The 13,618-nt window shown below is 57.8% G+C and overlaps 1 protein-coding gene across 2 annotated transcripts in view; it reads left to right on the top strand.

The window, feature by feature from the left end:
- Window positions 1-13,618, top strand: part of ABCG1 (ATP binding cassette subfamily G member 1) — a 52,602-nt gene that overhangs the window by 29,961 nt on the left and 9,023 nt on the right. For both annotated transcript variants that reach the window (XM_021679263.2, XM_021679262.2), the window contains exons 3-7: window positions 4,723-4,840; window positions 6,513-6,645; window positions 8,726-8,776; window positions 12,333-12,478; window positions 12,753-12,876. In XM_021679263.2, the coding sequence (XP_021534938.2) occupies window positions 4,723-4,840; window positions 6,513-6,645; window positions 8,726-8,776; window positions 12,333-12,478; window positions 12,753-12,876 (572 nt within the window). The remainder of the gene's footprint in view (window positions 1-4,722; window positions 4,841-6,512; window positions 6,646-8,725; window positions 8,777-12,332; window positions 12,479-12,752; window positions 12,877-13,618) is intronic.

The raw sequence follows: 13,618 nt of genomic DNA, 5'->3' as shown, positions 1-13,618 counted from the left end.
TCCCTACCCGACGCCCTCCCGATCTCCAGCGACAGGCAACCCTAACTCCCGGCCTGAGAAACCCCCCAAGCAGTTGACGATTGATGTCTCCCTCCATACCTCGCACATCCACTCCCTCCCTCCCCCATCCCCCCACCCCCACCCCTCCATCCCTGTCTCCCTCCATACCTCCATCCATCCAGAGTTCTCACCCTGAACTCCCAACACTCAAGGCCTGAGAAACCCCCAAAGCAGTTGAGGATTGCTTTGAAGGAATGTGTTTCTAGTGTACCTAGGTGAGCTTTGGAGACATGAACTAGAACATTCTATCAGAGAATGGGCCCTGAGGTCACCTTTCCTTGTGCTCCCGCGGAAGTGGGGCCCCTGATAGCAGCTGCCCTGAGGGCCCGTGATGAGGTGGCCCCTGAGGGTGACTCCGGAGACTGTGGCCGGGATGCCCCCCACCCCCAGCAGCGTGGCTCCCTAGCTAGGTTGGTACCTGTGAGAGAGGTCTGGGAGTGATGGGGACCAGCAGCCGTAAAGCCGTCCATCAGTGAGCACTGACAGGCCGTCACCGGTCCTGCTAATGAGCTGGGGCTCAGTCGGCGTTCTCCTGGCCCCTGGGTGTAGAATGAAGCTCGCTTCCTCTCAGAGCTGCCTCGGCTCTCCTGTTCTCCCCGGAGCAGGGGCACCCCATCCTTACCTGGCCTTTCCTCAACCTTGCAAGCACACCTGCCCGAGAGAAATGACGTGGCAGGAGCCCAGCCGCCCTGGGTGCCAGGCCAGCCCCACTCCGAAGTTCTGGAGCAGGTTCACAAACTGCGGCCTGGGGACCGAATGTGCCCACCTCCTCTGTTTGTAAGTAAGGTTTATTGGAACGTGGCCTATTCTGGGTGACACAGCCACCTCGGCAAGGTCTTGAGTGAGGGAACAAACCCGGGACGGTGGCCCGTCTGTGGCCTCTGCCTGCAGGGCTCCACGCACCACGATGGTCTGTCCACACTCATGTTTGTGGCGTGCTGGGCCCGCAGGGGTCAGCGTGCTGAGCTCTCAGGATGGCATTTGACGTTCGGACAACGGCAGAACCAGCTCTGCTCTCCCGGGGGACCCACTGCTGCTGTTGGCCACCCCGCACAGGGAGACAGCGCGCCTTTGCTTGGTGCGGCTCAGAAACCAGACCCGGGGGTTGAGCGACCCTGGGACCTCTCTAGAGACAGCCGCCGCTTCTGAAGCCACAACTTGCGAAACCAAATCTGAGTGAGCCGGTTGCTTGCTGGAATTTGCGGGACGAACTGCTTATTATTTTCTGCAGGAAACCGGGATCGGGAGCCTAATGGGTCCCCAAGGGCTCAGATGGCATTTTACGGAAAGAAGCACCTGAAGGGTAAGGGAGGATTGACTGACTCAGAGCTCTTTGGATGCACACAGGGGGTTTTGGCCTTAGCTTCTGAAACATGACCCAGGTGGCATCGTTGGCCTCCGGCAATGGGGTGGTTTCGACGTTTGGGGAAGGAAGGCGTGTCCTGTCTTCCCGTTCTCTGGGAAGTGCTTCCTGCATAGCAGACTGAAGGCACATTCCCGAGTTGACCGACCTCGGTGATTTAATGGGAGCCACCCACACATGGGAGCCGCTGCAGCCCCCCAAGCCTCTCAGCTGCATTCCCGGCCCTGGCAAAGGCACATGCCCCGGGGGGAAGACACTTCTGGGGTTGGGCAATGTGGATGGAATGTGGGCTTCTCTGCTGACCTGCTGTGTGACCTTGGGCAGGTCATTAACCCTCTCTGAGCCCTTGCTTCTCATCTGCAAATTACGGATCATGTGCACCCAGGGCTGTACTCTGAGCTTCTCCTTCGAGGGCTTGTTTCTACAAAAGGAGACATCTGTGTGCCCCCCACTCAACTGAAGTTATGCTGCTGTGTGTCCCCTGACCCTTGTAGGTGGGACAGACACCGTGTCCCTCTAAAGCACTGTGTGCTAACCTGGGTTTGGGTGCCAGAGCTTTGCCAGCATCCTCTGAGATGGGAAGGCCCGGTGTCCGAGCAGGGTTCCTGTCCTTGTGAGGGAGGGACCAGGCACTGTCCTCTCTGTCTTTGTCTCTTCTCTCCTCTCCTCTCTTGTCTGGGTTTTGCTTTGGTTTCTGGACTGACTGTTTTAGAGACGGGCTGCCCGCACCTTGCGGGGGGCTGATGGGCAATGCTTGGCCCTGCCCCTCTGTGGTTTCTGTCCCTGGGATCCTCTGAGCATCACGACCCCGACCAGAAGCAGCAGGACAAGCCCCCGTGTAAACGAGTGTCCACAGCACACGGAGGAGGAAGCAGGCGGCCCCTCCACTGTGCCCAGAACTGGGCTGGGCGGAGCTCCTGGGCGGGAAGTAGGGCACCTCCATTTCGTATTTCTATAAGGGGACAAGTGCAAGGCTCTGCAGCCGAGGACGATTTTGTTACATAAAGACAGAGTTGTGCACGTGTGGGACACCCACAAACGCCACTCTACGGGGATTCCCGGTCCCCCAGCACCAGACCGAGGTCCCCACCTCCAAGTGTGCACGTGGACCCCTGCGGGTCCAGAAGTAGGACAGAGAGGTGACTTCTTCACTTTCCACTGTCGCTTTTGTGATTCTTCTATCCCAAACGTGTGTTTGTTGTTTCTAAGAAAAGCAGGTTTCTGATATTAGAGAGGGGCAGCCCCGAGCTGCGTCTTGCCCCTTCTCGGCTGCCCGACCCTGTGCAGGCCCCTCACGGGAGGACCCCTCCCAGCCAGCCTGCCGCAGGTCCCCTGTCCTTTCAGGCTGTGCTGGGAACCAGCGTCCCTCCCGGAGGCTCGACTCTTGAGCCTCACGAGCCTCGCATGACCTGGCCGTGTATCGGCGCAGCCAGCCCGGGGGTTCATGGGCAGACCCACCTTCCCACTCGCTTGGTGTAAATGACAAGACCACAGGCTACACCCCAGGGGCCCACCTTCTCCCTTGAAAGGGCCTGCTGCCCCCACAGCCCTGCATCCTTGGTACGCATCCTGGCGAGCACAGCCTGAGTGAGTTGTGCTATTATCTGGTGCACAGTGTGCACCCCGATACTAAGGGACAGGCCCGGGTGCTGTCAGAGGATCCCCCGTGGGCGCTGCCCCGAGGGAAAGGGCCTCTCAGAACCCCGGGATGCGGGGCCGCCCCCAGGCCAGCAGACTGCACTTGACCTCCAAACGGCCGGTGGCCAGCTCGTGGTCATCTCAGGGACTCACCTGCATCCTCAGGTGGTCCCTGATTCACAGAACAGCCTAAGGGAGGGTTTGCTCGAGGGTAACCCCGGTCCTGACCTGAACCGCCAGGAGGCCAGCCACAAACGAACAGACGCCCGCCCGGCATTAACACTCCCTCGGTGGTGTCATGCAGGTCCCCGTGGCCCAGACCCCAGGGTGCCTGACGGGGGCCCCTGCACCAGGAGCTTGACCTTGCAGAGGAGAAGCCTCTGCTGTCCCCCAGCTTTTCCATGTGTCTGTCCACCGAGGGGCAGACACAGACTCTATGCTTTGGGGTCCCGGCCCCTCCCTGCACTGGTCTCCCTTGGCTCTGGTGCCTGTTAGCTGACCTGAGTCACCTTCGTCCCGGGGGTAGGCATGTGAGCGCCTCCTCCAGACTGCACATGTGCGCTGTTCCTCTACCCCTCTCCCACCTCGGTGACTGTCAGCCCTCCCCAGGCGACTGTCGCTGTCCGTAATGAGGCAGATCGCAGGGCCATAGCTTGCTGCCTCTCTCTCCTGCCTGAGGAAACTGGTCCTCGGGCACTCCCTGTCCAAATCGAGGTGGCATCTGGTGGCCGGTGGGAGTGGAGGTGTCTCATCTGTGAAAGACGAGTAGACCACTGGGCGAGAACTCCCCAGGCCCACGCAGGTGTGGGGGGCAGGGAGCAGACGGCCAGAACAAGGGGCTCCGTGGGGCGCTTCACTCGCCCCTGTAACCGTTGGGTGGGGGGGGGTCAAATACTTCGTTTGCATGATTGTGACCATTGGAGGGTCTGCTCTGAGGATGTTTCTCAGGAACTGAGAAAATGTTTCTGAATTAGGAGTCTTTACCTGTGGTCCAATTGCCTCTATTTTGTTTATAGCACATCGAACTGTCCCCTCGAAGAAAGATTAACGTGGCTCTGTGTGGGGTGTGTTTTTCTTTGATGCAGCTCCCGGATGGAGACTTGGCAGAAATTCCAGAGCAATTTGATGTGGCTGCAAAATGATAAACTCTTAATTCTTAATTAATTAATGCTATTTTAATTATTTAATTATAAGGTAATGATATGTGAATCAATTTTACACGAATAGTTTATATGAATATAAAGTATAAATAAATGAAAGAAGAATCATTTGATTAATAAAGGCGCTTGCTCACCGTCATGGGGGCGGAGGCAGCGTGGCGGGTGGCGTGGCCCTGGGTTAAGATCTGTTCACACTGGCTCTGGGGTCCTGGAGGAGGCACCTGCTTCCTCGTCCCACCAGGAGGTGGATTCCTCGTAGGCCAGACACCGCACGTGCAGAGCTCGGAGCTGCCAAGGGGGCCGCGAGAGGCAGCTGAGGAAGGGGGCACATAGGAGGCTGACTTTCTCACCCAGAGCTCGGCATTTTACGCAACGCATGAAAAATCTTGCTTTTAGTCTTGGTTGTGTCTTTAGCGTATTTATGGGTTTGTCCTTCCTGTGTGGGGGTCGAACCCACGGACCCCGCGATGGCTGGGAATGAATGTGATGTGCTTCCTGCAGGATACAAGACCCTCCTGAAAGGGATTTCTGGGAAGTTCAATAGCGGGGAGCTGGTGGCCATCATGGGGCCCTCCGGGGCTGGGAAGTCCACGCTCATGAACATTCTGGCTGGGTACAGGTGAGTAGAGCTGTGCTTCTGACTTGGACGGGGCAAAGCTTCCTCTCTGCGGAGTTGGAGAGTAGCTGCCCGGTCTGTCCTGTCACTTCTTAAGGTTCTGCACAGACTCCGGTGAGGCCTGTGGGGTTAAGCATTAAGAGGCCTTAGGATTGGGGCGCCTCTGTGGCTCAGTCGGTTCAGCGTCCGACTCTTGATTTCGGCTCAGGTCATGATCTCAGGGTCATGAGATCAAGACCCGCATCAGGCTCCGAGCTCAGCGGGGAGTCTGCTTGAGATTCGCTCTCTCCCTCTCCCTGCTCTCTCTCAAAAAAAAAGATTTAAAAAAAAATGTAAGGTGAGCAGCAGGAGAACCGTCAGACAGGGGCCCGGGGCTCAGGTGCTCTGGCCTGGGCCTGTGTTAGCCCCCGACGTCCTGCCAGTGTCTTTCCTGGGAGAGCGGCTGGAAAACTGAATCTTTCCAAGTGTTAAATTGCCCTCTTAGAGCCTCTGTCCTCCGCTCTCGGGCTCCCATTTGCCAACGTTAGCAAATACCGCTAATACTACTAATAATTTCATCTCCTGGAAAAAAAGACGAATATCACCCCTTTCCTTAGGACCTCTGAATTACTCTTTAATGCCAGAAATTAGGGTTTTTAAAAACCTCCCATACGACAAGTTTCTGCCTGTTGCATTCACATCGAAAGCTTGAAGCTGATGCCCAGCATCATGGGGGTGCGTGGCAGGGGTGGAGAGCAGACACTTTCAGCACGTCCACACCCACAGCCGCTGCCTGGCCGGGGGTGCTCAGGCAGCCTGGGGCCGCCGACCGCTGCCTGGAGGTGCCTGGGCCCCAAGCCTGGCCCCCAGGGTGGCCAGGGGATCCTGGCCCGTGCCCTGGAGGAACGAGCCCAAGGTCGCAGTACTGGCCGGGATGAAGTTGGAAACCAGACGGGATTGCAGTGGTCTCCACAGCCCCTTGGTGTTTCTGTGCTCTGGGACATCTAGGAGGCAGGTCCTCAGGGGGATGCCTGTGGCTTCCGCCCCCTCCCCGGGGCTGAGATGGCGCACGGGGAGGGCATGGGGCAGCGCAGATGCACAGTGGGCCTGGGAGGGGGAGGGAGAGAGGGTGGCTGGCGTCTCCGAGATGCACACGCCATGCCCCGACCTATTGAGTGAGGGGACAACTTCCCCTGTGGAGAAGGAGCATCCCCTTGGCCGCAGGGGTGCAGGGCCCAGCCCCTCCTGTGAGCCACCTGTGCACCGGGAGTCTGCACCCCTCGTGCCCTCAGGAACTGCTTCTGACCGACACCCTCGGCTGCAGAGTCCTGGCCTTTGGGGCCTTTGGTGTAGCCTTGGCTACTCACAAGATCATTCGGAAGCCAATCTCACAAAGCCCAGCAGAGCCGGGGTATCCCTCTGACTTGGGGGCCGCAGGTGGGAGCACCCACGAGTATCTCTGCTTATTAGCACCTGTTCCTTAGGGGCTCGGTACCCCTTCCCCTTTCATCCTGAGCATGTTCTCCACGCAGCTCCGTCCTGCGCGTCCTGGTGCTGTTCTGGGTCGCCCCCTCCATCCCTTCTGGCCCCTTGGCGTCCCTGCCATAAACGGTCCAGCTGGGAAGCTGCTGGGAGGGGCCCCTCCCTCCCCGAGGCCCTGGAGGAGGAGCTCACCGTGTGCTCTGTGCGCTTGCAGGGAGACGGGCATGAAGGGCGCCGTTCTCATCAACGGCCTGCCCCGGGACCTGCGCTGCTTCCGGAAGGTGTCCTGTTACATCATGCAGGACGACATGCTGCTGCCACACCTCACGGTGCAGGAGGCCATGATGGTGAGCCGCCCCCTTGGCCTGGGCCTGCCCCGGCCCGGCCTCCCTCGTCCCCATTAGACAGAGCAGTGCCCTCTGCGGGTCACCTGCGCACCAGCAGGTGGGGCTCTGGCACCAGGCCTGCTGTTTGGACAGCCTCATCGAAAACAAAGTGCCCACACCCCAGGTTCTCACGGACTCTGGACGGTGAAATCATGGTCAAGTTTGTGAGAAGGTTATTGACCCACCTTCTGTGGGTGACCACCTAGAGGTGGCCACAATCTTACCGCCCGTGTGCCATCAGCTGTCCTTACTTATTTGTGGCTCTCGGCCTGAGGTCCCCAATCTGGCGCCTGGATTGGGGCCCTGAGTGTCTGGTCGTCAGCGCCCTGCCGGCCGGGGTCGGGGAATCGGAACAAGCATCTGCTGCACACCCCCTGCATCCCAGGCCCCGTATGCACAAAGGCCCGGACAGTCACCAGGAGTGTGGCAGTGAGCTCAGGGCGCCTGCATGACGGGGTCTGGAGCAGCCCGGACGGCGTGTGCTCAGGCTGCTTGCTTTTCTGCCTTCTCCTGGCCTGCTGCCAAAGACCGTGCCCGGCCTCTCGGCCCTCCCCGTTCTCAGCAGCTCTGCCTTGCGTCCCTGGTCGATAAACGGGCATTTGCCTTGGTTTCCCTGCCAAGAGAGGTCTTGCCCTGTGCTTCTGACTTGGACGGGGCAAAGCTTCCTCTCTGCGGGGTTGGAGAGTAGCTGCCCGGCGTTTCATCTGAAGGGCTACTCCAGGGGGTTCTTATCTCAGCAAAGGGATGCAGAGTAAGATGTCGGATACGCGATCTGCCCCCTAACCTGCTCTGCGGGTTGTCCTCATTCATGTCCCCGGGGACTGAGTGTTCTGGAAAGGGGGAGAACTCTCCACCGGGCTGGGCCTCATCAGCAGCCCCGTGCCCGGGGCCCCTAAGAGTGTATCCTGCCTCTACATGGCCATTCTGACCGCGGCACCGGGAGCTCAGGAGGCGTTCAAACAGAACAGCAAATTTAGAAAATTCAAGCTTTGCTGATCCCTGAAGGGCTACTTCACCATTCTCTTGGGCGACCAGAACTGAGCTTCTCAGCCAGTTACTCAACTCAGCACTTGGTTACTTGACCGAGAAACTTCCCTTTGGCTTCCAGCTCGATCACTGCTTTCTTGTGCAGACAAGATTGGTGACAGTCCCCAACCTGTCACCACGCTCTGCTGTGAAGTTCGTTTTCAGAATGAAATTAGATTTTGACCTTGGAGAGTTTTATGATGCCTTTGAAAAATCACCTCTCGCTTGAGGGAATACTGCTTTTTGGTTTTGAAGGTCCTGCCACAGGCGTAGGGATGACACCGGACACCTGCACCCCATCCCAGCCACGTGTCAGCATTTCCACGTGCTGTCTCTGACCCTCAAGATCACCGGGCAGACCGCACAGTGACCCTGGGTGTTGCTGAGCGGGCAGTTGGCCCTGCAAGCACCCCAAGCCTGGCCTCTCCCCCAGCTCACCGGCTGGAAAGTGTGCCCATGAGGAAACGGAGCAGTCCCCCTTGTCCTTGTCCCCTGCAAGGCCTTGTCCCCCAAGGTCACCCCCAGAACGGGACAGGCCAGAACCAGGGCTAATACTGGATGTTGATGGCCCCTCGAGTCTCACCAAGCAGCGCCAGGGGCCCCTTGGTGTGCCAGCAAACAGGACCTCAAGCAAAACAAAATGACCACAAAACTGGAGTCCTCACATTTAGCACTGGCCAATTTCTGTGTTGTGAACGCTCCACGGCGGGTCATTTTAGTCTGTCAGTGCTTCAACAGGTGGCCCATGGACTTCCTAGATATACAGCAGTGGTCTTCACTGATGGCTGGAGTGTCCTGGTCGGTCGGGTGCCCACACCTGCCTTCCCTCTGGGCACAGCAGAGAAGCCATCTGACATGACAGGAAGCATCCCGGACATGTACTGCTGTCCTGGGCCCTGCCTTTGTGAAGCCCAGGGGGGGGTGGGAAGCCCAGACCTCCGAGGGGTGTCCTCTGTCGTGTCAGAGTGAGGTGTGCCCTGCTGACCGCCATCTGTTCTGATCCCACCCCCGGCAGGTGTCCGCACATCTGAAGCTCCAGGAGAAGGACGAAGGCAGGAGGGAGATGGTGAGTGCGCCCTTGAGCCACCGGTGGTCCCGAAAGTGCACGAAATCCACTTGGCAAACGCGTGGGGAGGGACTTTTGGGCCCTGGTTTTGTTTGCTGGTTTGTCACCTAGATTTCTGTGCGGGGGACGGTGACATCTCAGTGTGCGCTCCAGCACAGCAGCTGTGGGCCTGGGAGGGGCCTCCTTGCCCCAAGACTACAGACCTCAGCGTGGCCACCAGCCTGCAAGGACGCAGCAGGGAAGCTCAGGTGGCCCGAGCACACCAGCCTGGACATTAGACCAAGCACCCCCTCTGCCCTGTTTGGTGCTCAATATGCTTTATACGCCATTGCTTTTTTTTTTTTTTTATAAAACACTAACAATGAAGATGGTTAGTCATTCCCTTAAAAATAACCACCCTTCGCCCACCCGCACTCACGAGAAGAAATTTGGTTCTTACACATTATTAAGCAGCCTTAAAAAAAAATCAAATAAACAAGTTTCCGGGATGCTGGAGACCTTCTAATCCTCTTCATCCCCCCTCCCTGGCTCCCCCAAAGCCCAGGGCCCGGGGAGGGTGCCGGGAAGCCCCACGCGGCCCCATGAGGCAGGTGGGACCCGCTTATGTTTACACATCAGCTGGGGGAAACTCAGTTTCCCTCCTCCGCTCCACGGTTGGCCTGGCGCTAGTGGGATTTCCATGCAAGAGTAGAGCTGGGTGAAATCCCACTCGTGCGCGATACCATCTTGTCTTCTAAACCCTTGCAAGACGAGGGTCCGGCAGTGGAATGAGGAGGGTCCGCAGGGTTAGAAGCAGTAGTGCTACGTGCTCTCCGCTGTAAATCAGAACAATGCGGTGAGCGCACTTAAGAAATATTAATAGCAATTCTATTTACTGCGTCAATTCCCTTTCCTGTGGCGCATAATAGTTAACGTGACGTAAATGTGTCACGAAGACAATGCCGGGCATCCTCTCCACCGTGGCCCCATGGCCGGCCACCACCCTTCAGAACCCTCAGGATCAGCCCGGGAGTCCGGGGTCAGCCGTCCTGGACAGGAGGGAGAGGGGCCCACGACCACTGTGCTGTTGGGGTGCCTCCTGGGGAGCTTTTATTCTGAGGTCCAAAGGGATGAAATGGATTACTGGAAGCCAGACGTGGCAGGTGTGGGGACCATGCCATCGGGTGGCCGGCCAGGGTCTGGGGGAGGCCACGGGAGCCCATTCTGCCTGCTCTAGCAGAAGGGACAGGGGCGAGACTGCCTTCTTGGTAGGGCGAGGAGGTGTCTCCGGCGGGCCTAAGACTCGGACATGAAGACAGCCGTGCGCTGTTCTCAGCTGGGTTTACAAGAGCAAAGACATCAAGTCAGCGAGGGTCTTCTTGGTTGACTGCATGACTAAGTCCTCCCATGGGAGGGCAAGCCTTGCCCCTCTCCAGATTCATCTGCTGCTGGATTGAACAAGGCGGTAAGCCTTCCTTGTGGGGCCTGGAGCTGGTCTTGGGTCCTGCACACGCTTCTCACTGGAAGCCCCCGTTCCAGTCCTCAGCCAAGTGTAGGGTCCGCCTCTCCCAAGAAAGCATCCGCAGGATTCTGTGGTTATTTCAAGGATGAAACAGCGGCTGAGTGCCTGCCCTGACTCATTTCCCTCGAATCTAGGCTGTGGTTGTTTGTAACTCGTGGAAACAATAGAATGGAATGTTCTAGTAGGTAACGGAATGTGTTGTCGACAGCCTTCCTTGGTTCCCAGAAAAGCAGCCTCAGGCCTCGAGGGTTCTCAGAAGGGGCTTGCTCGGGAGCGAGGTCTCCCAGGGCTGAGACATTGTTCTTTCTGACTAGTTTTAAAACAAAACCAACCTGCAGAGCATCACTCTTGAGAGAACGCTGGAGAAATGGGCTGGACGGGGCAGGGGAAGGGCCGGCACTGACATTTGCCTCTACCTCCAGCATCCTGTCCGTGGGGGCCGAGGGCACATGAGGCGGGGTGCGCCCGGCCACAAGGAGGGAGCCCCGAGAGGACAGAAGGCAGAAGGGAGTGGGCATATGCCAAGCCGTGGGGGGGCCCAAAGGCAAGCCTGGAGCGACCGGAGTGACTCTTCATTCTGCAAGTGTGGCCTGTGGTTCCAGAAGACCGCACAAGCTTGGTGGCTCTGGGAAAGCCAACAGATGGCGTCTGCAGGGGAAGGAGACTGTGCCAAAGAGCCCTCCCCACCTGCCCCGCCTTGCTGGCCCTTCCCAGGCAACCTCGCTGACCTTTCCCGGTTGGGATCCCTCAGATGCAGTGCATTCTAGAAGGGCAGCGGATTGGGTTTATAGATCAGCAAGGAAAATGCCTAGTGGGATTCGGACCCAGGTCTGTCGGACCCGACTGCCCCCTGGCCCGTGGAACAGTGGTGCCCTGGCTCATCCTGTCACCCAGGCTGCATTTTGTCCTGACTGTGCATCAGTAACTCAAGAGCTGGAGTGGAAATTTTCTTCCCTGTGAGTTCCTACTCCTTCTGGATGACCTCATCTCCCCGGAGAAACCACTGGCCTGAGGTCCGTCCCCAGAGGCTGGGACGGTGGCCAGGCGTGTTCTTGCGGGAACTCCAAGAAGGCTGGCTCTGGGAGGTGAGCCTGGGGTGGAGGTGGGGCGGGTTGCTGCGGAGCCCCACTGCCCCGGGGGGCTGCCTCCAGGAAGACACCTGAAAACCACGCTCAAGTCTGCTGACTTCTGTTCCCCGAGTCAATACTGGATCAATGATCTGGAGTGGACACGGAGGCTTAGTCACAGTGGACTGTTTATATCCTGGTGCCCAGCCTGCTTCCCGGGAGGAAGGGGGGCATGGGCAGGGCCCTTGTGGAAGGAGTGACTGTGTCAAGCCATTTCCTGGCCTTGTTGCCCCATCAGAGCCCTGGTTCTCCCATGATGAGTGCCAACGGGTGGCTTTCCTTCTCCCTGAAGGCCTGGCCGGTGTGGCATGGGTCTGCGGGAGCCATGGGCCCTGCTCAGAGTGCCATTAACAGCTGCTAATAATCACAGGGCTTCCTCTGGCCAGGCTTTATGCCACATGTTTTCACTGCTTCTCCCATGTTGCCGTCATGATGGCCCTCCCCTTTGTGCTGCTCAGACACCTGATCATCCACTGGCTGTGTGTCTGCACATGGTGACTGAGCACCTTCCCGCACCCCCCGTTCTGCACATGGTCATTGAGCACCTTCCCGGGCCCTCCTGTTCTGCACATGGTCATTGAGCCTCTTCCTGGGCCCCCCGTTCTGCACATGGTCATTGTCACCTTCCTGGGCCTGAGCGAGGCTTACAAGGGTGGGAGCCTGCCAGGTCACCAGCAGGAGGCAGAACGGGGCCTCCAGTCCCAGCAGGCCTGGGTCCAGCACTGCTTCCCAGCCTCCTGGGCCCAAACCCAGGAACTCGAACTTGGAAAAGCACCTTCCCACTTGGCAACAGGCAGCCTGGGATGGGCCCCGATAAGCAACCCCATCCGTGTGTGTCCATGAGTGGGCTGGGGGAGGCGGCAGGTGTTTCCAGGTGGTGAGGTGTGGCGGGTAGTCCCTGATGACACTGGCTCTGCTGCTCCCCCAGGTCAAAGAGATCCTGATGGCTCTGGGCTTGTTGTCTTGTGCCAACACGCGGACTGGGAGCCTCTCGGGCGGCCAGCGGAAGCGCCTGGCCATTGCCCTGGAGCTGGTGAACAACCCTCCTGTCATGTTCTTTGATGAGCCCACCAGGTAATCGAGAGCAGCGGAGGGAAGAGCCCTGCCCTCTCCACCAGCAGGGGCCCCTGGAGTTGCCTCCAAAGGGGGAGGCATGTGCTCTGCCTACCCATCTTTTTCTCTGTCCTGGGGTCCCAGAGCAGAGGCCTGACTTCCCACCCTCTCCCTGTCTGACTCTAGAAGACATGACAGGCTCAGGCCTGTAGGATGGACCTCCCCACTGTGCTGTGAATATGGGGTATGGTTTGGGGGGTCCCACAGGCATCTCACGGTGCCCCTTGCCTTGCAGTGGGCTGGACAGTGCCTCCTGCTTCCAGGTGGTCTCCCTGATGAAAGGGCTGGCTCAAGGAGGGAGGTCCATCATCTGTACCATCCACCAGCCCAGCGCCAAGCTCTTCGAACTCTTCGACCAGGTACGTGCGGTGATAGCCCAGGTGATGCCAAGTCCCAGGGACTCACAGCTTCCTGTCCGTTCCTGGGGGTGTCTTCATTTTTGAGTGGCCTTAAGTGTTGTGTTTCACCGGACTCTGGAGTCATAAGCAGCTAAGGTGGCAGGGCAGGAGGGTAGAAAGAGCTGACCAGTGTTCTCCCTCTGGGGAGGAGGGGTCTGATATTACTAAAGCTTCATTTTCCACCCCCACCCCTGTAACAATGGGGGAACACCTGTTTTACAGAATTAAATGGCAGCTTATCATATGTGTACAATATCATTTCTTTTATAAATCATAGGTTTTGACATTATAAGTAAAAAAAAAAAAAAAAGGCCCAGGGATGAAATGTGTACAGCTTCAAAATCTTTCCTAGCAGATGGTTGGTGTGAGGGTGAAGAAAAGCAATACATTAAAGTAATGCCTGTCCATATGATATCTTCCCTGACTTAAAGTTCCCTTTGAACTTTAACATTTTGGGGAGGTAACGTAAAGCTCTCCTGAAAGAAGGAGAAATTGACTGATGGATGGGTGCATGGGTAGGTGGGTGGGTGGCTGGATGGATAAATAGAAGGTGGAATGGGTGGTGGATGGATGGGTAGATAGGTGGGTGGATGGATGGAAAGATGGATGGATGATGGAGGGTTGAATGGGTAATGGATGGATGGGTGGATGGATGGGTAAATGGGTGGGTGAGTGGATGGATAGAAAGTTGGATGGGTAGGGG

This window comes from Neomonachus schauinslandi, chromosome 1 (genome assembly GCF_002201575.2).
Source record: "Neomonachus schauinslandi chromosome 1, ASM220157v2, whole genome shotgun sequence".
Lineage (NCBI taxonomy): Eukaryota > Metazoa > Chordata > Mammalia > Carnivora > Phocidae > Neomonachus > Neomonachus schauinslandi.
This window is presented reverse-complemented; position numbering and strand designations above follow the sequence as displayed.